This window comes from Heteronotia binoei, chromosome 10, assembly GCF_032191835.1.
Source record: "Heteronotia binoei isolate CCM8104 ecotype False Entrance Well chromosome 10, APGP_CSIRO_Hbin_v1, whole genome shotgun sequence".
Taxonomy (NCBI): domain Eukaryota; kingdom Metazoa; phylum Chordata; class Lepidosauria; order Squamata; family Gekkonidae; genus Heteronotia; species Heteronotia binoei.
Genome location: NC_083232.1, coordinates 104098537 through 104122458, shown reverse-complemented (window position 1 = coordinate 104122458; position 23922 = coordinate 104098537). Strand labels below are relative to the sequence as shown.

General features: G+C 47.7%; 2 protein-coding genes across 2 annotated transcripts in view; one reads left to right on the top strand and one right to left on the bottom strand.

Moving 5' to 3' along the window:
- The window catches only part of HGSNAT (heparan-alpha-glucosaminide N-acetyltransferase), a 39582-nt gene extending 35368 nt beyond the window's left edge, over window positions 1–4214 (bottom strand). Inside the window, exons 1-2 of the mRNA XM_060247856.1 lie at window positions 4101–4214; window positions 215–333 (exon numbers count right to left, since the gene is read on the bottom strand). Coding sequence (XP_060103839.1) covers window positions 215–333; window positions 4101–4147 — 166 coding nt within the window. The 5' untranslated portion in view covers window positions 4148–4214. The remainder of the gene's footprint in view (window positions 1–214; window positions 334–4100) is intronic.
- Window positions 4215–20776: 16562 nt separating this feature from the next.
- Window positions 20777–23387, top strand: POMK (protein O-mannose kinase). The gene is made up of 2 exons (XM_060247746.1): window positions 20777–21028; window positions 22467–23387. The coding sequence occupies exons 1-2, from the start codon at window positions 20777–20779 to the stop codon at window positions 23235–23237; spliced, it is 1023 nt and encodes a 340-aa protein (XP_060103729.1). The 3' UTR covers window positions 23238–23387.
- The last annotated feature ends 535 nt before the right edge of the window (window positions 23388–23922 follow it).

Below are 23922 nucleotides of genomic sequence, written 5' to 3'. Positions count from 1 at the left end.
GCTCTCGATGCTCGGTCTTGTGGCCTGGAGCTTCTCACCTGTGACCCAGACTAAGCCAGAAAACTGAAACCACCATTAGCCAGCGATGCTGGACCATCTCACAGCACACATTTGTGTCCAAGATGTATTTCTGCATGTATTCTGTAAGTGGCTTTGAATCACCAGATGGGGAGAAAAGTGGGGTATGAATAACTAAACCAATAAAGTAACTCACGGAGGTAGCTGTTGACTGGCTTTTGATTGATAACGATGTTGCACGAAATCTTCTGGCTGCTGGGGTCAGTCCTGACTATCAGAGAATAGTTCCCAAACTCTCCAAAATGATAGTGGACCCTGGAAAGAGAAAGAGTTGAAACCTGAAAACTGGCAAGGCACCAGAGCATGTCTTGAGCAGGAGGACTGCACTGAGCCCAGGGCAAAAGTCATCTTGTTGGCTACCCTCTGCTAGCGGGGCGACTTTTGCTCTGACCTGGAAGTGAAGCAGGGCGGGCCCCGGTTAGGGCTTGGAGGGGGGCCCCCCAGGAAGTCCAGGGTCACAAAGCAGAGGCAGACAAGGGCAAACCACCTCTGAATGCTTCTTGCCTTGAAAGCCCAAGCGGATTGCCAGAAGTCAACGGTGCCTTGTTGGCCCTTTCCAGCACCACCACCACCAGCTAGGGCAATTCGCTCTTCCGCACTGAGCAGTTCCCTGGTGATCTGATGAAGGGGGTAGAACAGTTGGGTCATTCTGTGCTGAAGCCACAGTTGCAATCTCTGCACCTGCCCCCACCCCAGGAAGGGCATCCCGCCCCCTCCCCAGGGACTTAGGGCTCCAACTGGTGAAATGGCAGAAAGGGGGACATTTGGACCCTTCTCACAATGGACAGAAGGGAGCAGCAGGGACTTGCAAGAACAGGGCTGCCAGCTCTGAGCTGGGAAATACCTGGAGATTTTGGGGATAGATTGGAGAGGGCAGAGCAGGGCCATCACAGGGTCTCCTCCCGCAGAAGCAGCCCCTTCTCTGGGCAACTCGAGGTCTTGGTTGCCTGGAGATCTCCAGGTGCCACCTGGAAGCTAGCAACCTCATAGAAGAATCAACTTTGGGATGAGGCTATTCAGTTTGTTCATAACTTATTTGGAATTGTGGGTAAAGTGAGCAGTGCAGAAGTCAAGTTTGCAGAGGATAGTCAAAGCCAAGATGGATTGTGAAGAGCTCCAGCAAAACCTCTCTAAGTTGGGGAAGTGGGCAAAAACGCGGCAAATGATGTTCAGTGTAGGCAAGTGTAAAGTGATGCACCACTGAAACAAAAGATCCTGACCTCAAGTATGTACTGCAAGGCATTGCACTGGCCAAGACTCAAACTGAAAGAGATCTTGGGGCTGTAATGGATAGCTTGATGAAAACGCCAATTCAGTGGTCATGAAAAAAGGGCAAACTCCAGGCCAGGGACGATTGGCAAAAAAACTGAAAACAAAACAGCTAATATTTTAATGGTCCTGTATGTTTTTCTTCCACTTTCCTCATGCTCACACCCCTTTACAATACAGCAAGCAAACTGTATTCCCCCCTTCAAAAAAATCAATACTTTAGCCCCTCTTCTCAGGCCTTTAACACGTTTGTTTCATTTGCATCCAACCCTTCTCACCAATGGAGGTCCAGGGTGGCTTATATAATTTTTCTCTCTGTCATTCCTCCTCACAAGCGCCCTGTGAGGTGGGTTGCTTTGTACTTCCCGTAGCCCCGTGAGGGGGGTCAGGCTGCGAATGTGTGGCCGGGTCCTGACAGCCACACAGCAGCCACCACAGCTGGCAGGAGAACAATCATCCTGGGATCCCCGTTGATCTTACAGGACCCTGGAGACAGAGCAGGGTCATGAGGCAGAGGCAGGCAACGGTCAGCCATCTCTGAACGCCTCTTGTCTTGAAAGCCTCACCAGGGGTCACCTTAGGTCAGCTGTGGCCTGACGGCACTCCCCACCTTCACCTCCAGCCCCTACTTTCTTTGTTTCATAAATGCCTTTTCCCCAACCCATCCACCTTTTTCCTTGTACTCTTCCACTTATATCCCCATTTAATTTCTCCAGCACCACCTTCACCTCTCCAGGTCTTCTGCCTTCTTTCCAATTCCAGATTCAGTTTCTCTATAGACTGGCGTGACAGAAAGGCTAATTCTCTTGGCTGTCTCTTCCATCAATAAAACGTTGATCTGGTGTTGTATCTCCAGACAACCAAGACCTAGAGTTGCCCTACAGAAGGGACTGCTGCTGCGGGAGGTGGTCTCTACTTGGTGGAGTGGGACCATCCTTTAGTAATTTTCTTATTGGTAACAGTAGCTTCTGACATCAGAGATGGGAATTTGCATGAGACTGGTTAAATCTGCTTGTCACTCTTGCAGACGGGGCTGGTTTAGATCAGATTCCATTGACTATAAATACCTGGGGATTCAGCGTTTTCCCCTTGTCTTCTGTCTTTAGTGGAAACTGAGCTCCACAGGTTGTACTTTACTACAAGGAACTCTCCACATGCTCTGAGGAACCTGCTACAGCCTAGGTAACTTGTATGCAGCTGTTAAAACAACTGTATCCCAGTGCATAAAGAGCACCTGTGTGCAAATCAACATTTAGATGTTTCAAGGCAGCAGTTGAATAAAAAACTACTGACAGGTAACAGCCTTATCTTTGCCAGACAGCAATTAGAATAATAGTAATAACCAGAACATGCTGGGAAGTGTGAAATCAATGGAGAAATAAAAGAAGATCTTATAGCAAAATATAAATCACAACTACATAAAAATGGATGTTTCTGTCTTCACATTTCCACACAGGCAGATTCTGTGTTCATTCAGATTGTCTGAGAATCTGCCAAATAATTCAATCAGGGGTAAGGCATTATGCTAGCAAAAAAAAAGTCTTTGAAAGGTTGGAATAGTTAAGAATTTTAAATAGTTAAGAATTTTGTATAATCTGAAAGCCCTGGAAAAGATGGGGTGTTCAGTCCCCAGAAAGAGGGTGCACATTTCCTTTGGGAATCACTACAGAACTCCTCTCATTGTAAGTCAGTAAATGTCTCATTCATACCTAAAGGGAGGTCTGAGGGAAAACTTGGGTAGGAAATTTTTAAAACTCAAACATGACACAGTATCTTATTCCAAGACACTGCAATCCAATTACCATATCAGATTACATAGGAAAGCCATTGAAAGCCATAAACATAAAAACAATTTCAATAAGAAAGAGAATTTAAAAATGAATAGGACATGGTTTCCAGTCCTGAAAAACACAAACTGCTCTACATCTTACAAAAGCACCACAGATAAGATTAGAATTTCAACAGCAAAAGAACTTCCTCAGGAAAGCGCCTCCATTAGCTTGTCATACCCTGTGAAACTCCTACAAGATAATGACTCAGCCCTACCCCACCTTCCTGAGTAGATATAAATTACCTGCCTACCATCTTCTTCTCCTCACTTTGACACACAAAGAATCTAACCATCTGTGTTATATCACTGAGGATGCCAGTCACAGCTGCTGGCAAAATGTCAGGTTCTACAATACGGCCATACAGTCCAGAAAATCTACAACTAATGAACTCCAGCCATGAAAGCCTTCGACAACATATAAAAAAGTGATCGCTTCATACATATGGGAACAACAGACACTTCTCGCCCTTTTCTGGGAATTTTGCTAGATAAATTGTATTGCTTTTTATTTAAGCCTGTGTGCGGTCTTACTGTGCATTTTTCCTTGAAATTTTTGTGTTCCACCCCTTTTCCACTCCTTATTGAATCCAACCAACTTTTTTCTTTAAAAAACCTTTTTACGAAGTCTTTATCTAGGATATTTCTCTTGATCTCTTCCCTATGTGCTAGCTCACAACACAGGCACTACATAGTTACTTAAAAAGTATTCCCCAGGGTTTCTACTGTGCTGCTTTATTATTGGTCTAGTACTGCACTGTAGTACTATATTCTAACCCAACATAATTCAGTCTTTGCAAGTTTGTCTTACAAATCTGGAGCATCATGAACAGAAATGAGTATAGTGCAGCCGTAGGAACATTTCCCCTGAGAGTGTGTCAAGTGAGCTACTTCTGTGCAGATGAACTTAAAATAAGGTACACACCTGCAAAGCTCTTGGTGTTCAGTTGTGCTGCTGACCATCAGGGTCATTCCATGCTGACAATCCACTGCAACCCCAGCCTCTTCCGACAGGACAGGCACCAGCTCCTGAAACAAGCACTGGGAAGAAGGAAGACCACAGGCCCATCAGTGACACAGAGCAGCCAGCCCAAAGGGAGCAGCAGCCCTGCTCAGGCAAAAGCCAGCTGATGTGTTTTCTCCTTTAAAGAGGGAAAAAACGCAGAGTTCCCTAAAATAAGGAATGGTAAGATTCCTGTCCTTAGTGACTGGAGTGAAGCCCTGCTGGGGTCAGGACTGAGACAAATTAACATTAGGAAGAACATTAGGCTCAACATTAGGAAGAACTTGCTAATTAGCATTAGGCGCAACATTTAAGAACTTCCTGACTGTTAGAGCAGTTCCTCAGTGGAACAGGCTTCCTCGGGAGATGGTGGGCTCTCCTTCCTTGGAGGTTTTTAAACAGAGGCTAGATGGCCACCCGACAGCAACGAGGATCCTGTGCATTTAGGGGGAGGTGTTTGTGAGTTTCCTGCATTGTGCAGGGGGTTGGACTAGATGACCCTAGAGGTCCCTTCCAACTCTATGATTCTATGATTCTAAACATATGAGCCTCTCCGCTTCTGCTCTCTCTGATTTGACTGGAACAACAGTCCTGAATCAATACATCATCTGACCTTGTAGACTGCTTAGATATCACTTTTGTCCAGATCACTTTTCTGAAACATATTCAGGAAGACTTCCTGATGCTTAACGGGAAAATGCAGTCATGTTAAATTATTTCTGCTTTCAAAAAAACAGAACTTAGGGTTTAGCCTTTGAGTCACGCACATCTTTGCCCAGACTGCAGCGCACGCAAGTTGTTTTGGCAGAACATGCATCTCATTAAAGCCAACTCAGAAACCCCAGTTGGTGCAGAACATGGCAGGTTGGTTCTTGCCGGCAGCCAGGAGGCGTGTGAGCATCACTCCCATCCGGCTACTCATCAGCTAGCAAGCTCAAGGCAAGGCGTTGCCTGTCCCCTTCCTGGCCTTGGTCCCTCCTAGCCACAGGACGCTTCTCCCCCTCTACTCCACACCACAGCAGCTTCAGTCCCCTGGGCAGGGCCTCCTAGGGGAGCCATCTTGAAAATTAGCAACTTCCTGTACACAGGCTTCCTCTGTGGTGGCCCCGTGTTAGAGAATGACCTGCCTGGCAAGGCTAGGAAGCAGGCCCATAACTAGGACATTTTAATGGGGGCACAGGGGAAAGCTGTGGGGGCCGCACTGGCTGGCTGCAGCAGCAGGCAGCCCGCGACCTAGCCTCAGCAAGGCGTCCCCTGTGGACAAGAGCCGCCAAGAGGACAGTGCTGCTGCGGGGGGGGGGGGGAGGGGGTGTCAGGACCCAAGCAGGGTTGCAGGGGCTCAAGTGACAGCCTCTGCTGGGAGATAGGATTTGTTGCACAACACTGGACCCCTCCACCGCCCACCAACTAAACAGCCTCCAGAACCCTCCTGTCTCTCCTCAGCCTCACCAGCACAGCTGGGCCTGAGAATTGCTTCACACTCTCTTAGTGTGTGAACAGATCAGCAGGACCCAAACCAGAGGCTGCACGCCTGCAGAGCTCAGAGGCTAGTCCTTAAGGGCCTCACAGAACCAGCTGCGGCAGGGGCAGATCAATGGGCCCACTGTGCCCCCTCCTCCCCTGCGAGGGGCCTGTCCTCCATACAGCACCAGAGCAGGCCTTGAAAAAACAAGCCCCTGCCAGGCGCCCTTTGCAAGAGTGGAAAACCTTTCCCTTTCCTTTCCTTCTCTTCACGCTCAATGATGCCTCTCCCCCAGCCCTTCTGAAGAACTACAACTCCCACCAGGCACAGCGCTGCAGGGCTTCCATGTCCTTGCAGTCTTCTCAGGCGGCCTCCTGCCATTGGCAGGCAGGGCCATCCTCTTAGTAAAGGTAGGTGAAGGTAGTCCCCTGTGCAAGCAGTCATGACATTTGCTTGGCAGACTTTTTTACGGGGGTGGTTTGCCATTGCCTTCCCCAGTCATCTATGTTTACCCACAGCAAGTCAGGTACTCATTTTACAGACCTCAGAAGGAAGGCTGAGTCAACCTTGAGCTGGCTACCTAAACCCAGCTTCTGCCAGGATCAAACTCAGGTTGTGAGCAGAGCTTAGACTGCAGTACTGCAGCTTACCACTCTGCACCACGGGGCTCTCTTAGTGGGGAACTCCAGTTCCCATAAAGCCTCACGGCACAGCCAGGGCTTCTCCAGTTGCTTTAGTCCCCTCTGCTGAACAGGGATCAGCTGACTGAGAGGTGGACAATGGCTGATGCAGAGCGAGGGGCAAAGGCAGGCAAGCTGGGAGACGAGCTGAAGTGGAGGCTGGGCGGGCAGGCCTTGGTCCAGTTCATTGGTGAGTGAATTGGGGGTGATTGGCAGGAACAAGGTGGGTTCCATGGCACCCAGTGGCAGGAGATACAAAGACATGCAAGATGGTGAGTGGTGCATCCTCCAGAATGAAGACGATGACGACACTGGATTTATATCCCACCCTCCACTCAGAGTCTTAGAGCAGCTCACAATCTCCTTTATCTCCCTCCCCCACAACAGACACCCTGTGAGGTGGGTGGGGCTGGAGAGGGCTCTCACAGCAGCTGCCCTTTCAAGGACAACCTCTGCCAGAGCTATGGCTGACCCAAGGCCATGCTAGCAGGTGCAAGTGGAGGAGTGGGGAATCAAACCTGGTTCTCCCAGATAAGAGTCCGCACACTTAACCACTACACCAAACAGGCTCCAGAATGAGGGGAGGACAGGAGAGAGTTACAGCCAGGCTCCAGCCACCCCACCCCCCACCAGCAGAAGTTGGGGGTGATAAGTGATGGGGCTGGAGCCCTGGCCTTGGTGTTTAAGTGGTGGGGTTGGGACCCTGTGGGCCCCACCATGGCTATGGGCCTGTTAGAAAAGACCTCACGCTCCTGGCTTTCCACAAACAACACAAAACTGAATGATTCAGGAGGGCTTTTTGTGCAGATGACAGGGTGGAACTATAGTGGCATGCCTCAGAAAGATGCTTTAATGAAGGCAAAGGACTGTGGACTGTACTAGTGTGCATAATACATAGTGTCTGCTGCTGTGAATATGATCCTAGTATATAATTTCGGCATCGTTTAATGTACCATGTCAATATTTATGCTCTGTTTCAGCACCGTTTTCAGGTTTCTGCTAATTTTCAATTTCTGCAATCCCAACCTGATTGCTTTGTTCACTGGATGTCACATCTCGTCAACTGTATTTGACTTGCACTGTGGAACCCTACTTGAGTCTCAATGAGAAAAGTGTATTGTAAATAATGTAAATAAAAATAAACGTCATCTTAACGCTTGTTTCAGTGGCTGCCACCACTCTGGCGAGGGTCTGTCTGGGAGGGCCCAGAGCACTTTCACCAAGATCCCTATGACCAAGTACCTTTTGACCATGACTCAAGAGACGTGAGGACTCAGGCAGTTTAGCAACAAGAAGTTTATCATAAGTGGCCTAGAACAAGAAATGGCTAGTGAAACATTTAGTGCACAGGGAATATCGAAAATAGTAAAGGTTGGTATCAAGAAATAAAAGCCCTCACGCATCTAACAAGATGTTCCCTTTCTATGATTCCAAATGGACTCTCCCCGCCTTGGTGAGGGGCCCTCTGGCCACCTTCTCTCCAGAGAAAACCGCCTCTCTCTGTCTGCAGCCTCTCCAGAGAGAACAGCCCAGTCTGTAGCTTGGCCTGTTTATGCTTTCCTCCCAGGTGCCAAGAGCCCTTGCCATATTTTGGTTATGTGTTCTGTGTTGCATCTTTGCTCTGGGAATGTGTGGGAGAGTGTACATGTACCTGCTTTGCTATTTCTGTGCAATGTTCATAACTATCTGTTTCTGCCCTGCAAAGGAGATTTGGAGCCAGCATCTCAAGGCCACCCTATCACCTTCCAGAGCCAGCTTGAACTGCTCATTGTCTGGGAGGGGAGAGAGTTCAGTGTGAACTAATTTGTATTGGTTTGTCCAGCCTTTTTGCTGTTACATTCGGCGGGCTCAATAATAGCCCTGTGAAGGGTATAAAGATTGGTCACTCCCCAAGTGCACCAGATGTGACACAGAGTTGTTTTGCTACTATTTTCTGTCTATCAATAAAGTCAACTTTCTTTGAAACCCGGAGGTCTGCTTAAAGACTGTCCCAGAGCTGACACCAGGTTCTACCCCTCTGGGCAAGTTTTCCCTCCAAAACTGCTGCCCACCCAATCAGAAGGGATCCTGGAAGATGGAAGCCCCATAGCTACTCCTACACAGGCTTCTCCTTAGTAAGCTCAAGAGTAATGGAGTAAAAGGACAGGTCCTTTTGTGGATCAAAAACTGGCTAATAGAAAGCAGAGAGTGAGTATAAATGGGCAGTTTGTAGTGGAAGACGGTAAGCAGTGGAGTGCCGCAGGGCTCAGTACTGGGTCCCATGCTCTTTAACTTGTTCATTAGTGATTTGGAGTTGAGAGTAAGCAGAGAAGTGGCTAAGTTTGCAAATGACACTAAATTGTTCAGGGTGGTGAGAACCAGAGAGGATTGTGAGACTAGGTGAGTGGGCGTCAACGTGGCAGATGAGGTTCAATGTGGACAAGTGCAAAGTAATGCACATTGGGGCCAAGAATCCCAGCTACAAATACAAGTTGATGGGTTGTGAACTGGCAGAGACTGACCAAGAGAGAGATCTTGGGGTCGTTGTAGATAACTCACTGAAAATGTCAAGACAGTGTGCAATTGCAATAAAAAAGGCCGACGCCATGCTGGGAATTTAGGAAGGGAATTGAAAATAAATCAGCCAGTATCATAATGCCCCTGTATAAATCGATGGTGTGGTCTCATTTGGAATACTGTGTACAATTCTGGTCACCGCACCTCAAAAAGGATATTATAGCATTGGAAAAAGTCCAGAAAAGGGCAACTAGAAAGATTAAAGGTTTGGTACACTTTCCCTATGAAGAAAGGTTAAAATGCTTGGGGCTCTTTAGCTTGATTTAGCAAGATTATGCATGGGTTGGAGAAAGTAGAGAAAGAAGTACTTTTCTCCCTTTCTCACAACACAAGAACTCGTGGGCATTCAATGAAAGTGCTAAGCGGTAGGGTTAGAACGGATAAAAGGAAGTACTTCACCCAAAGGGTGATTAACATGTGGAATTCACTGCCACGGGACATGGTGGCGGCTACAAGCATAGCCACCTTCGAGAGGGGTTTGGATAAAAATATGGAGCAGAGGTCCATCAGTGGCTCTCAGCTACAGCATATTATTGGAACTGTCTGGGGCAGTGATGCTCTGTATTCTTGGTGCTTGGGGGGGCAAAATGGAAGGGCTTCTAGCCCCACTTGTGAACCTTTTTTTTTTGGCTACTGTGTGACACAGAGTGGACTGGGTGGGCAACTGGCCTGATCCAACATGGCTTCTCTTATGTTCTCTGGAGCCTGTAGGCCACACTAGGCCTAGGATCATGACACTGCCTTATACTGAATCAGGCTAAACCAATGCAACAGATCTGTGGAATAGGCACTATGTGATACAGCAAAGGATATGAAAAAAGTGAAACAGTGGGATATTAATTATTGAGCAGACATGCTAAATGTGAATAAACATACATACAACCTGGAAAGGAAAGGTCCTCTGTGCAAGCACCAGTCGTTTCCGACTCTGGGGTGACGTTGCTTTCACAACATTTTCATGGCAGACTTTTTACGGGGTGGTTTGCCATTGCCTTCCCCAGTCATCTACGCTTTCCCCCCAGCAAGCTGGGGACTCCTTTGACCGACCTCGGAAAGATGGAAGGCTGAGTCAACCTTCAGCCAGCTTCTGCCAGGGATCGAACTCAGGTCGTGAGCAGAGCTTAGGACTGCAGTACTGCAGCTTTAACACTCTGTGCCACGGGGCTCTTAGACATACAACCCACACAGGTACAAAACAGAGGAATAAATACTGGTCACTAATTACAGCCATGAATGACAAAATTCTGGTGATGATGAGTCCACATCTTATGGTGAACTTCATATATTCATCAATGCTAATCCACAGTTCAATGGTAAGTAAATATGCTGTCAAGTGCAGCTCCAAGGAACAATCCCATCAATTAAGACCAAGAAAATCTTCATGGATGTCTAAACGTTAGTTGGACCCAACATAACATGCCACATGGAAATCTCCTCATGAGTCGACCAAGATGTAGTTGGACCCAAATATAACATTGTCAACATTTTGAATATCTTTGCAGGTATACAATAATTATTGCTAATCATTCCAATGGTACTTCAATTATATTCACTGAGGAGCCAAGATCACAATCATCCTTCAAGAAATTCATTCCATATTTGGCAAGCCATTCCTGTTCTGCATTCCTGTAGTATTCCTGTTTTGTACCCATGTAGGTTGAGCCCCGTGGCGCAGAGTGGTAAAGCTGCAGTACTGCAGTCGGAGCCCTCTGCTCACGACCTGAGTTTGATCCCAGCAGAAGCTGGTTCAGGTAACCGGTTTGAGGTTGACTCAGCTTCTATCCTTCCGAGGTGGGTAAAATGAGTCCTCAGCTTGGATGACAGGGGAAGGCAATGGCAAACCACCCCGTAAAAAGTCTGCTGTGAAAACCTTTTGAAAGCAATGTCACCTCAGAGTCGAAAATGACTGGTGCTTGCACAGGGGACTACCTTTACCTTTTAGGTTGTATGTATTCATGTTTAGTATGTCCACTCAATAATGAATATTACCCTGTTTAGGTTTTCATATTCTTCCATCCCACAGATCCATTGTGTTGGTTTAGCATTATTCTCCATGGTCATCTCTTATGTCTTTCAGGCCATCAGGGTCAGTATTGTCTACTCAGGCTGGCAGCAGCTCTCGAGGGTCTCTGGCAGAGACAGGTCTTTCACATCACCTGCTGAAGGTGAAAAGTCCCATTGAGTTGCAGTTGACTTCTGGCAACCCTGCGTGGTCTTCAAGGCAAGAGATGTTCAGAGATGGCCTGCCACTGCATGTCTCGGTGGCAACCCTTGGTGGTCTCCCATCCAACTACTAGCCAGGACTGACCCTGCTTAGCTTCTGAGATCTGAGGAGATCAGGCTAGCGTGGGCCATCCAGGTCAGAGCACATCACCTCTGACCTGCTCCTTTTAGCCAGAGATGCCAGAGGCTGAGCAGGGGCCGTTCTGCATGCCAAGCAGATGCTGCAGCCCTGAGCAACACAGTTAGCAGACGGTGGGCAGAATCTTGAAAGATACTCTAATGGCTGTGACTGATGATGATGATGAATAGTGCAATCCTGGCAAGCCAGTTTCTGAGTGACGTATATAACATATAATAAAACAAGACCTAAACTAAAAACATCACAACTTATAAATATTAAAAGTACTCAAAACAATCCCAGATGGCATCCATCCTATGAGCAATTTTGCAGTCTGGACTACCAGGATGTCATGGGGGGGGGGGGGGGAGGGAAGCTTACAAATCATCTGCGGTGGGGGGGGGGTGGAGAAAAAGAGAAGGTGTCAGCTGAAAGTATCTGCTGCTGCCCTCAATACTGCATGAGATCCTGCATGGCCCTGCTGTCATCTGGCAGACCAGGACTGAAAAGGCCCTGGCCCAGGTTAAGGCTGGCTGTTGGTTGATCTCATCCTGAAGCAGTTTAGGGGGGCTTCCTCCTCCCGTGCCGCGGGGCCTACCTGGTGGCAGGGGTCGGAGCGCCAGGCCAGGGTGAGGTTGCGGGCGGCGGCGGGCGGCGGGCGGAGCTGCAGCTGCAGCCAGGCCTGGTCCAGGCGGGGCTCCGGGGCGGGCTGGCGGCGGCGCTGCAGGGCCTCGTCCGGGGAGGCTGCGGGGGAGAGGGAGGGAGAGCTGCGCTCCGGCAACCGCCTCCTGCCGCGGAAGGCACCCAGCCCGCCGCCCCCGCCCCCGCCCCCCAGGGCCCTCCTTACCGCCCAGGGGCCGCGCCGCGCCGGCCAGCAGCAGCAGCAGCCAGCAGCAGCCCCCTCCGCGCCCCGCCATGCCCGCGATCTCGCTCTCTCGCTCTCGCTCGCCGCCTCGCCTGCGCGGCCCGGCGGGCTAGGGAGGAAGGGGGGGAGGAGCCCCGCTCGGCGGCGCCGGGGGGAGGAGCCCTGCAAGCAAATGACGCGGCCCCCTTTTGCCAAGGCGCACCTGTAAGAAAGACAGCCCCTTTTATTGAGAACGCCCGCTTTCTTCATCTGCGGAAGTGTGCTGAAGTGTTGGGTGCCACTCGCCTCCTGCTTCGTTCAGCTGCCCGCTCGGATCTGCTTGAAAGGCAAAGCTGCTGCTGCTGCTGCTGCACGGCGGGGGCGGGGCCCGTCATTGTCCCAGGAGGAGGGGGGCTTGCTGGCCTCCGGGCCACTGTGCAGGCAGCAGAAGCAAGCGCTTCCCTGTCGCCTCCCAAGCTGCAGCGTGTTGGAAGTCTCCCTGCCCTTAAAGCTGGAAACACGATCATGAGGCCCTCGCTTGGCAGGACTATTTGGAGGCCATTCCTTCATAGCACCACCATAAGTTGGCACCGACTGGAGAGCAAGCGCAGTAAACCTTGGTGCACATCAAAAGCCTGCATGTCAGGCAAAGCGTCCTGCCTGATCTTGACCGTGACTGTGGAAAGGGCTTCCCCACTGGGGCATTCAGAACCCCCTTGCTGCCTTGACTGGTACAATCCCAGGGAAGCCTCACCGCTTGATTCCCCATTCCTTAGTGGAGCTCCTCTCTGCCTGCCTGCCTGCCAGCCAGAAAGATGCTACTGGGGCACTTATGGAGGAACCACTGAGATTCAACAAGGCACTTCCTTCCCATCTTAGTGTGTTTGGCACAGTGGTACTTTGGGATGCAAGATCATAAAACCAGTTTTGCCAAAACTGCTGGCAAAGTACAATCAGAGAGCAATTCTAAGTAGGCTTCTTTGGAGGTGGGTTGAATGACACTTACTCCTGGGAAAGTGTTCTTAGGGTGGCAGTGTGAAGATAGCAGTCTCAACATTCTGTAACAATCTTGAGAGGCAGGAAGTTTTATCCTGCACTTTAGTGTGCTTGCATTGTGCCCAAATCTAATCTGACTGGATTTTCCAGTTTACCTGGCCACCTGTGGGGTGTTGGAGCTGAAAATACTTCCTGTTACAGGAAAAAAAATTGCAGTTGTTTTTCAACCAGTGTTTCAGCAAAGGAATCCTTAAGGCCAGGGGTCCTTTCCTAGAAAAAGAGGTGCCAGAGCTCATGAGCACAACTCATTTGCATACCCTGACATCATCGGAAGGTGTGCTACATTATATCAGCTCAGCATCAACCTTCAAATTATAATTTAATTGCCATAATAAATCTCACTCCCATCCAGTGTTCCCTTTAAGCTGAGTTAGTGTGAGCTGGCACACAGATTTTTAGCCTCCAACTCACACATTTTTGTCTTAGCTCAGGAAGCATGACCCCAAGGCATACTATTTATGCAGGAGCTCACAACTTTAATGCCAGTAGCTCACAACTTTAGTGCTCGTAGCTCACAAAGTAGAATTTTTACTCACAAGACTGCAACTGAGAGGGAACACTGCTCCCATCATACTTTTTAAATTCCTTTCTCCTCTGTGGCCACAGGGGCATGATGAAGATTTCCATCTGTCTGCTTTATATGTTTTGGTTATTTTCCCTTTTTTGTGGGGGAAAATATTAGAAAGTTTGTCAAATCTAAAAGTTTAGCAAAATTCTCATGGGAGGTTTGAACAATGGAACCCAGAAGCAAGTATTGGGGTGGGGGGAGGTAAGAAAAAAAGAGCACAGTAAAATTTAGAGGTTCCAGAGCTCCACTCCTGTGAGCTCCTACCCAAAATGAGGCCTGCTTAAGGCAATCCCACTTATCTGGGATGGTAAAAACCAAGTCTGACTGTGAAGAGGACCTGGGGCTGGAAGCTCTGTATTTCAGAGAGGGTATACAGTCCAGTAAGACTGAGAAGGTAAGAGAAATAGATTCGCTTCTAGAAATGTTTTGGGTCAAAATAGCAGGCTCAAAAGGAAGCTTAACTCTGGGAGTTTGTTATTGCCCACCAGATCAAAAGACAGAGGATGATTATAAAATGATGAAACAATTAAAGATAGTGGCTAGACATAAAAATTGTGTAATAATAGGTGATTTTAACTACCCACACATTGATTTGATCAATACGTGTTCAGGTTGGGAGAAAGAGATTGAATTTCTAGACACTCTCAATGACTGTGCTATGGAGCAGATGGTCACAGAACCTATCAAGGGGAGAGGCAATCCTGGACTTGGTTCTAAGTAACGCCCAAGACCTGGTGAGAGATGTAAAAGTGATTACACCACTTGGGAGCAGTGACCATAATGTTGTTGAGTTCAACATTTATATAAATAGGGAGTTGCCCAAGAAGACCAACACAAACAGTTTTAACTTTAAAAGGGGTAACTTCACTGACATGAGGCATGTGAAGAGGAAACTGAAAGGAAAGATGAATGGGGCAAAAACCCTCGAGGAACTTTAGAGACTATTTAAAACTACAATCTTAGAAGGTCAGATAAAATACACACTGCAAGTTAAGGAAGGCAAAAAATAGGTATAGAAAAAGGCCTGCATGGTTAACAAACAAAGTAATGGAAGCTGTAAAAGGTAAGAAGGATTCCTTTATGTGGTGGAAAGTTAGTCTCATTGAGGTTAATAAAAGGGAACACAGGCTGTGGCAAATAAGATCAGGTGTGATCAGGTAGGCAAAAAGGGACTATGAGGAACATACTGCAAAAAACATAAAAGACCAACAATAAAATTTTCTTCAAACACATTAGAAGCAGGAAGCCAGCCAGGGAGACAGTGGGTCCCTTGGATGACCAAGGAGTAAAGGGATTACTGAAGGCAGATAGGGAAATGGCTGAGAAGCTGGGTGCATTTTTTGCCTCCGTCTTCACTGTGGAAGATGAGAAGTGTTTGCCTGCTCCAGAACCACTTATATTGGAAGGGGTGTTGAAACACCTGCGTCAGATGGAGGTGATGAGAGAGGAGGTCCTATGACTAAGAGTCAATTTAAAAACTGATAAGTCACCAGGCCTAGATGGCATACATCCAAGAGTTCTGAAAGAACTCAAAGCTGAACTTGTGGATCGCCTGACAAAAATTTGTAAAAACCTGCCTCCATTCCTGAGGTAGGTAATGTCACCCCCATCTTTAAAAAGGGTTCCAGAGGAGATCTGGGAATTTACAGGCCAGTCAGGGTGATTTGAATACCAGGAAAATGGTGGAAACTGGAAAGAGAATGAGTAGCCACAATGATGAACAAAAGTTATTGAGGAAGACTCAGCATGGGTTCTGTAACGGAAGATCTTGTCCCACTAACCTGTTAGAGATCTTTGAAAGGGTAAACAAATGTGGATGAAGGGGACCCAATAGGTCTTCCAGAAAGCTCTTGATAAAATTCCTCATCAAAGGCTCCTAAGTAAGCTCAAGAGTCATGGAGTAAAAGGACAAGTCCTATCCTGGATCAAAAACTCACTAATTAATAGGAAACAGAGAGTGAGTATAAATGGGCAATTTTCTCAGTGGAGGGTGGTAAGCAGTGGGGTACCACAGGGCTCAGTATTGGGTCCGATGCTTTTTAACTTATTCATTAATAATTTGGAGTTGGGAGTTTGCAGATTACACTAAATTGTTCAGGGTGGCAAGAACCAGAGAGGATTGTGAGAGTCAGTTTGGTGTATTTGTTAAGTGTGCGGACTCTTATCTGGGAGAACCAGGTTTGATTCCCCACTCCTCCACTTACAGCTGCTGGGTCAGCCATAGCTCTTGTAGAAATTTGTCCTTTAAAGGGCAGCTGTTGTAAAAGCTCTCTCAGTCCCACGTACCTCACAGGGCATCTGTTATGTGTGTGTGTGTGTGAAAGATAAAAGGAGATTGTGACCACTCTGAGATTCAGAGTATAGGGAAGGGTATAAATCCAATATCTTCTTCTGAGGCACTCCAAAGGAATCGCACGGCTGGGCAAGTGGGCATCAACGTGGCAAATGAGGTTCAATGTGACCAAGTACAAAATAATGCACATTGGGGACAAAAAATCCTAACTATAAATACAAGTTGATGGGGTGTGAACTGGAGGAGACTAACCAAGAGAGAGATCTTGCAGTCATGGTAGATAAGTTACTGAAAATGTCGAGACAGTGTGCGACTGCAATAAAAAAGGCCAACACTATGCTGGGAATTATTAGGAAAGAAATTGAAAACAAATCAGCCAGTATCATAATGCCCCTGTATAAATCGATGGTGCGGCCTCATTTGGAATACTGTGTACAATTCTGGTCACCACACCTCAAAAAAGATATAGCATTGGGAAAAGTGCAGGAAAAAAACAGAAAGGGTTGGAACATTTTCCCTATGAAAAATGGTTAAAACGCTTGGGGCTCTTAGGTTGGAGAAACATCGACTTAGGGATGACATCATGATAGTGGTTTACAAGATTATGCATGGACTTTTCTCCCTTTCTCACAATAAAAGAGCTAACGGGCACTCAATGAAATCTCTGAGCAGTCGGGTTAGAACAGGAAATACTTCTTCACCCAAAGGGTGATTAACATGTGGAATTCACTGCCACAGGAAGTGGCGGCTACAAGCATAGCCAGCTTTAAGGGGGGATTGGATAAACATATGGAGCAGAGGTCCATCAGTGGCTATTAGCCACAGTGTATTGGAACTCTCTGTCTGGTGCAGTGATGCTCTGTATTCTTGGTGCTTGGGTGGGGGGACAATAATGGGAGGGCTTCTAGTGTCCTGGCACCACTGATGGATGTCCTGATGGCACCTGGTTTTTTTGCCACTGTCTGACAGAGTGTTGGACTGGATGGGCCATTGGCCTGATTCAATTTGGCTTCTCTTATGTTCTTATATTGTTAAATTACAGGGCTCTTCCTCACCAGACTTTCCTACAGACTTTCCTCTTGCCTTGCAGCTCTTTGCCTGGGGGTTTGGCCTGGGGGCCCTGTAGGAAAGTAAGTTGCTCCTCACAAGTAGTCTCAAGAGGTAGTTTGGCAGTGGAGTTTTCAGAGAAGTCTAGCTAAACAGAACTAATTTTGAAAAGGATTGTAGCAGCACGGCTGGTGAGGAAACTGAAGCAGTGATATGTAAAGTCTGTGGGATGTTTGTATTTTTACCTGAGGGTAACAGCTATTCCGCTTGCAGCAAGTGTACGTTGATAGCCCTACCGCAAGCAAGAGAAGTTTTGGGGACTTGAGGCAGGCTTGTCCATGCTACAGTGTATAAGGGAAGGATTTAATTAATAGAATGCATGAAGTGTTCTTGAGAGGACAACAGGAGGAAGATGAAAAGGTATCTCAGGGAATGGAGGACAACTGAACACATGAGGAGGGCGTGTGGAAAAATGGGACCCACAGGAGCAGGAAAACAAGGAGACATTTTGAACCTTTGCTGCTAAGCAGTCAGTTCCAGGCTCTCCCCATGGATACTGATTCTGCCTCCACAAAGCTTGAAGGAAGTTTCTCAGGACTATTTAATGAGAAGACTTGCGCTATATAGGAAGAGGTGGGTGCTGGTAATTGGGGATTCACAACTCATAGGATTAGAGCCCAAAGTGTGCTGTCCAGACTTGTTGTCTTAAGAGGTCTGCTGTCTGCACGCATCCAGGATCTGACAGAAAGGGTAGGAAGACTCATCAAGCCTGTGGATGATCATCGTTTCTTGCTTATCCATGTGGGAACAAATGATACTGCTTGGCTCAGCCCAGAAGATAATAAAAGAGAATATGTGGCTCTGGGTCAGAAAGTGAAGGAGCTGGGAGTGCAGGTTGTGTTTTCATCAGTTCTTCTGGTCGAAGGTCTTGGCTAACTTTGGGAGAAAAGAATACTGCAAATAAAAGACTGGCTACGAAGATGGTGAGAAGAGGTTTGGATTTTTGGACCATGGATTACACTTTTGAGATGAAGCTCTTCTATTTGCAAAAAGATGGAAGAAGGTGTTTGGTAAGAGTCTTGCTAGGTAGGAAGGCTTTGAACAAAATTGTATGGGGGAGCAAGACAATAATTCAAAGACTAGTACGATGCTAGTAGCTAGATATAAGAACGCTAAAGTTTTGCAGGGAGTGGCACATATGCTAGGTAACATTAACTCACAGATATGTAAGGAAACAAAAACTTCAGGGTGCATAAAACGTGGATTCCAATGTCTCTACACTAATGTGCAGAGCATGGGAAACAAGCAGGAGAAATTGGAAGTCCTAGTACAGGAAGGGAACTATGACATAATAGGCCTTACTGAAACTTGGTGGGATGACACTCACAACTGGAACATTAGGACTGAGGGATACAACTTATTTAAAAGCGACAAATAAGGAAGGCTGGAGGTATAGCAGTATATGTGAAGGTATATACTTGTGAGGAAATTCACAAATCTGAGCATGGCAGCTCAACTGAGAGTTTCTGGGTAAAAATCAAAGGAGTAAGAAATAACAGGGACATTATGGTGGTAGTCTGTTAAAGACCACCAAGCTAGGCAGAGAACTTAGATGAGATACTCTTACAACACATTGCAAAGTTCTCAGAGGAGGGAAACAGTGGTCATGCAAGATTTCAATTACCCAGACATTTGTTGAAAGTCCAGCAGCTAAAAATGAAAGTTCAAATAAATTCCTGTTTTGCCTTGCTGACAACTTCATTTTCCAGAAAGTGGAGAGGGAAACAAGGAGATCTTTTATCTTGGACTTGATTCTCACCAACAGGGAGGAACTGGTTGATGAGGTGGAAGTAATGGGTAGTGACCATGTGATTTTGGAATTTACAGTCTTGGGAAAAGCTGTACATAGTCAAGAGTATAGGTTTGACTTCAGGAAAGCAAATTATGACAAACTTAGAGTGATGCTGGAAATGAATAACCAGTGCTTGTAGAGAAAGAGTTAGGAAAGCTAAAGTTCACTATGAGCTTAGGCTAGTGAGAGATGCTAAAAATAACAAAAAGTATTCTTTTTATGTACAAAGTAAGAAAAAGAGCAATAATATGGTAGGCCCAGATGAAGAAAGGGCAGAACTGATACTAAATTGGGAGGGGTTGCAAATACAGTAGAAGATGAGACAGGATACAGGATGATCTTGACAGGCTGGAAGACTGGGCTGAAACCAACAACATGAATTTTAACAGGGATAAGTGTAAAGTTCTGCATTTAGGTAGGAAAAATCAAATGCATCATTATAGGATGGGGGAGACTTGTCTCGACAGTAGTATGTGTGAAATGGATCTAGGGGGTCTTAGTGGACCATACAGTGAACATGAGTCAGCAGTGTGATGTGGTAGCTAAAAAGGCAAAGTCAATTTTGGGCTGTATCAACAGAAGTATAGTGTCCAGATCACATGAAGTGATGGTATCGCTTTATTCTGCACAGTTTTGGTTAGACCTCAGTTTTGGGCACCAGGTTAAGAAGGATATAGACAAGCTGGAACATGTCCAGAGGAGGGCAATGAAGATGGTGAGGGGTCTGGAGACCAAGTCCTACGAAGAAAGGCTGAAGAAGCTGGGTATGTTTAGTCTAGAGAGGAAATGACTGAGAGGTGATATGATCACCGTCTTCAAGTACTTGAAGGGCTGTCATATAGTGGATAGTGGAGAATTGTTTTCTGTTTCCCCAAAAGGTCAGACCAGAACCAATGGGTTGAACTGAAATCAAGATTTTCTGGCTAAACATTAGGAAGAACTTCTTGAAAGTTAGAGCAGCTCCTCAGTGGTACAGTCGTCCTTGGGAGGTGGTAGGCTGTCCTTCCTTGGAGGTCTTTAGCAGAGGCTAGATGGCCATCTGGCAGCAATGCCAATTCTGTGAACTTAGGCAGATCATGAGAGGGAAGGCAGCAAGGGTTGCGTAAGTGCTTAGTTCTTGTGGCCCTTCCTTACACACCCAGGGAAATGGTTGCCACTTTGGGGTGAGGGACCAATTTCTCTCCAAACCAGTTTTGCCCGGAGATTTGCTTGTTTGTTTTGCCATCTTCTGGTCATGGAGCAGTGGTCACTGGGGGTGTATGTCTGTGGGGAGGTCCTTGGGATTTTCCTGCATTGTGCGGGGGGGTTGATGACTCTGGAGAGCCCTCCCAACTCTAGGATTCTGACTGGACTGTTCAAGCCCTGCTTCAACCTCTGCTTTCTGACAACCCTGAAGGGGGCAGGGCTCCCTCACCTCCCCCAAGCGAGGCTTGGCCTCCTAGTCAGGCGGGGGGGACTCGGGCTGCCAATCCCAGATGGGGGCAGGGGGAGGGGGACGTCTGCTGGGCACTCTGTGATTCCCTCGGGAGACCACTCCCCACAGGGTGCAATGGAACATTGATCTGCGGGGGGCGGCTGTTTGTTGCGGTGGAGGCCCTGAATGTTCAGCCTCGCATCTGTTGCCTCTCCTCAAAGTCCCGCGAGTTTCACAAAGACGGGGCCTCCGGGTGCAGGGCTCTGAGCCCCCGAAGAAGGAAGGCGCCCCAGGCGCTCACTCGCCCTGGAGGGGAGGTGTCCGGCGGGCAGGGCTCGCGCGCAGCAGCAGCAGCAGCAGGAGGAGGAGGAGGAGGAGGAGGAGGAGGGTCTTGCGAGGAGGAGAAGCCCCTCTTCCCCGCCCCCCCCCACGTGCCGCGGCGCGGGGGCTGCTGGGAGGGCGAGGGGCGGCCGCGCCTGGGCAGGATGGAGCGGGAAGGCCGCCTCCGCCTCCGGCGCGCGCCCGGGGCCCTGCTGCTGGGGCTGCTGGCGGCGGCGCTGCTGCTCCTCGCCCGGGACCTCCGCGGCGGCGGCTCCCGCGGGCAGAGCAGCGCCTGCCCGCCCGGCCACTTCCGCCTGGGAGCCCCGCAGCAGAACTGCTCGCCCTGGCTCGCCTGCCAGGCCCTCGCCCGGGAAGTGCGCCCGCTCAAGCGCGTGGGGGAAGGCGCCGTCAAGAGGGTGCGTGCGCGCGGGGGACCGGGCCGGGCAGGACTTCCGCGGTCTCCAGGGAACAACTCCGCATACACTTGGGAGAGAAAAATAGGCTGTAGACGGTACTCAGCAATGTGAAGCCACCCCCCAGGAAAATCCACTTTTTCTGATGGGGATGTATAGAAAAAACCCCATGGTCTCTTTTGGAATGTGTAAAAATGCAACATAGTGTAGCCCCCCTATCTCATCAGATCTGGACAGCTAAGCAGAGTTGGTACTTGGCAGAGAGACTACCAAGGAAGACTCTGCAGAGGAAGGCCGGAGCAAACCACTCCCACTGGCCTTGGAAGCCCCTTGCTGCTGCCTGGGGTCACCATAAGTGGCCTGTAACACACCACACACTTTATAAGATAAAGTTTTCCTGCTCAAATTGAATGGCATGAAAAGTCTCTCATTTTTCTATTAGGAAATCTAAGGAAACTCCCAACAGAAACCCCTCCTGGTTCCACCATCCTTTTTGGAATTAGTGAAAGCCTTGTCAAGTCTGCAGAATTAGACAGTGATAATGCCCTGTGTGTTTGTAAATGTGAATAATGTTGGCAACAATTAATATACTTAGTGTTACATTATTGAAGAGCCCAGCATTTTCAGTGTTACAGTTTAACTTGATAACCAAATATGCTGGTAGTACTACCTGTTGTGATTGTAGGAGAGTTTCTGTCTAAAGAATAGTTTCTTTCATTTACTATGGAATGCTTTTTCTTTCCATTATTTTTTCTTGACTCTCAGAGGGCAAAAATCAAGAACACACGTCCTATGGTGGCATAATTTGCAGCAGTTTGCAGTTCTTTGGGGGCTTCTTTGCAAGTTCTCTTGAATGTAGAGTTTTGAATTTCTTGAACATGCTAAATATTTACAGTTTTATATGCTAAGTTGTACATTATGCACTTTGTGTTGTCCAATCAGTAAAAGTAGTTTAGGTTTGATCAGAAAGTATTCCATATATTTCTTTGTTTTTTCCAAAATTGAGTATAATTTTTAATCTGTCTTCAAAATTTCCAAAATTGTTCCATTGTGCAGAACTTTCATAGCACTTCATATACTATGTGTAGCTGCTTATTAATATTCTTCTGCTGTTTAATAGGATAATGAAATTTAACATTCTTTATAGTGGGCAAGATTTATGGTAGGTTCAGGTGGGCAGCCCAGTTGGTCTGAAGCAGCAGAACAAAGTTCGAGTCCAGTCAGGCACCTTTAGGACCAACAGAGTTTTATGCAAGGCAAAGCATTCGTGTGCATGCTCCCAGAATAAAACGTTGTTGGTCTTATTGTGCCACTGGACTCAAGGATTCATGGGAGTCCAAACAGAACCAGAAACTTAGAACAATTAAGCTAATTAAAATTAATGCTAGTGGCTGCATTGTGTCTTTGGGGGAAAATAAAATTGAATTCAATTCGCTTTTAGGTCTTTCTTTCGGAGTGGAAGGAAAACAAAGTTGCTCTTTCGCAGCTAACAGTGCTGGAGCTAAAAGATGACTTTCTTCATGGCCTTCAGATGCTGAAATCTCTACAAAGTAAGCATGTGGTCAAACTCCTTGGCTTTTGCGAAGAGGATTTCCTGATTCTAACTGAGTACCACCCCTTTGGCTCCTTGAAGAATCTGAATCAGATACTGAACTTACCAAAGTACAAGGACTCCAATACATGGCATCACAGGTTCATGCTGGCTATAGATTATGTGAGCATCCTCTGTTACCTGCACAACAGTCCTCTGGGTACCTTTGTGATGTGTGACTCCAGTGATTTGGATAAAGTACTTTCGCAGTATTTGCTCACCAGTGACTTTCACATTGTAGTGAATGACTTGGATGCCTTGCCTCTTGTGAACAGAAGCGCTGGAGAGCTGGTCAGGTGTGGCCACCAAGAGCTCCAGGGTGAGTTTGTGGCTCCTGAGCAGCGTTGGCCTCACGGACCAGAAGTGCCATTTGAAGACAGCCTCATGCCTCCATATGATGAAAGGACAGACATATGGAAAATCCCAGATGTTACAAACTTCCTGTTGGGAGATGCAGAAGGGAGTGATCTGGTCAGGTTTCATTTGTTTGAAATCCACGTGGCCTGCAAGAAGAGCCCGGCTGAAAGACCAACTGCTGAGAAGGTTTTGGACTCGTACAGGAAAGTTCTAACGTCTCTCCTTCGAGGAACGGTCATGCCAGGGACCAGGGACATGTTATAGGAATCTTGCAGACAGCTAGAGTTGCCACATGGTCTCACCTGCCTGCACTGAAATGTATACAGGGCTATAACTAAGGGAGGGTGGAACACATACTGTACTTAGTCACTCTCCTAATCAATAGAAGCAAAAACAATTAAATGATTTCTTAAACTTGTTCTCCCCCCGTTTTCTTCTGGGGCCAGTTTCCAGAGAAATATTAATATTCCAGAGAAAAACATTAATGACTTAGGTTTGAAAAATCATAGACTTTTATCCGGAAGGGTAGCCATGTTGGTCTGAAGCAATAGCATAGTCAGGGCCAGTGCTACCAAGGCTGCCTAGAGTGCCATCTGGTGGCAGGGTGGCTCCTGCAGGCCTACCTCGGGCTTCATTGCCCAGCAGCGGCAGCGGCCAGGGAGGTGCATGTGTACCCAGCAAGAGGAGGAGCCGCAGCAGCCACCTAGCCCTTCTCAGCGGGTGGCAGTGGGTGTGCTCCCCTTCCAGCTCTTTTCTCACATGTGGGGCTGGCTGGCTGGCTGTATGCCACCCAGCCAGGGCATCTGGAGGCGGAGAGGCACCTTCAGTCACCCTCCTGCTGCCCGAGCCTTGCTCCCCCAGGAGAACAGGTGGAGAGTGAGGTGAGGTCAGCAGCTGTGTTGCAGGAGGAAAGCCGATGGAGCGACAGGAGGGGGAGGAAGTAGCTAGT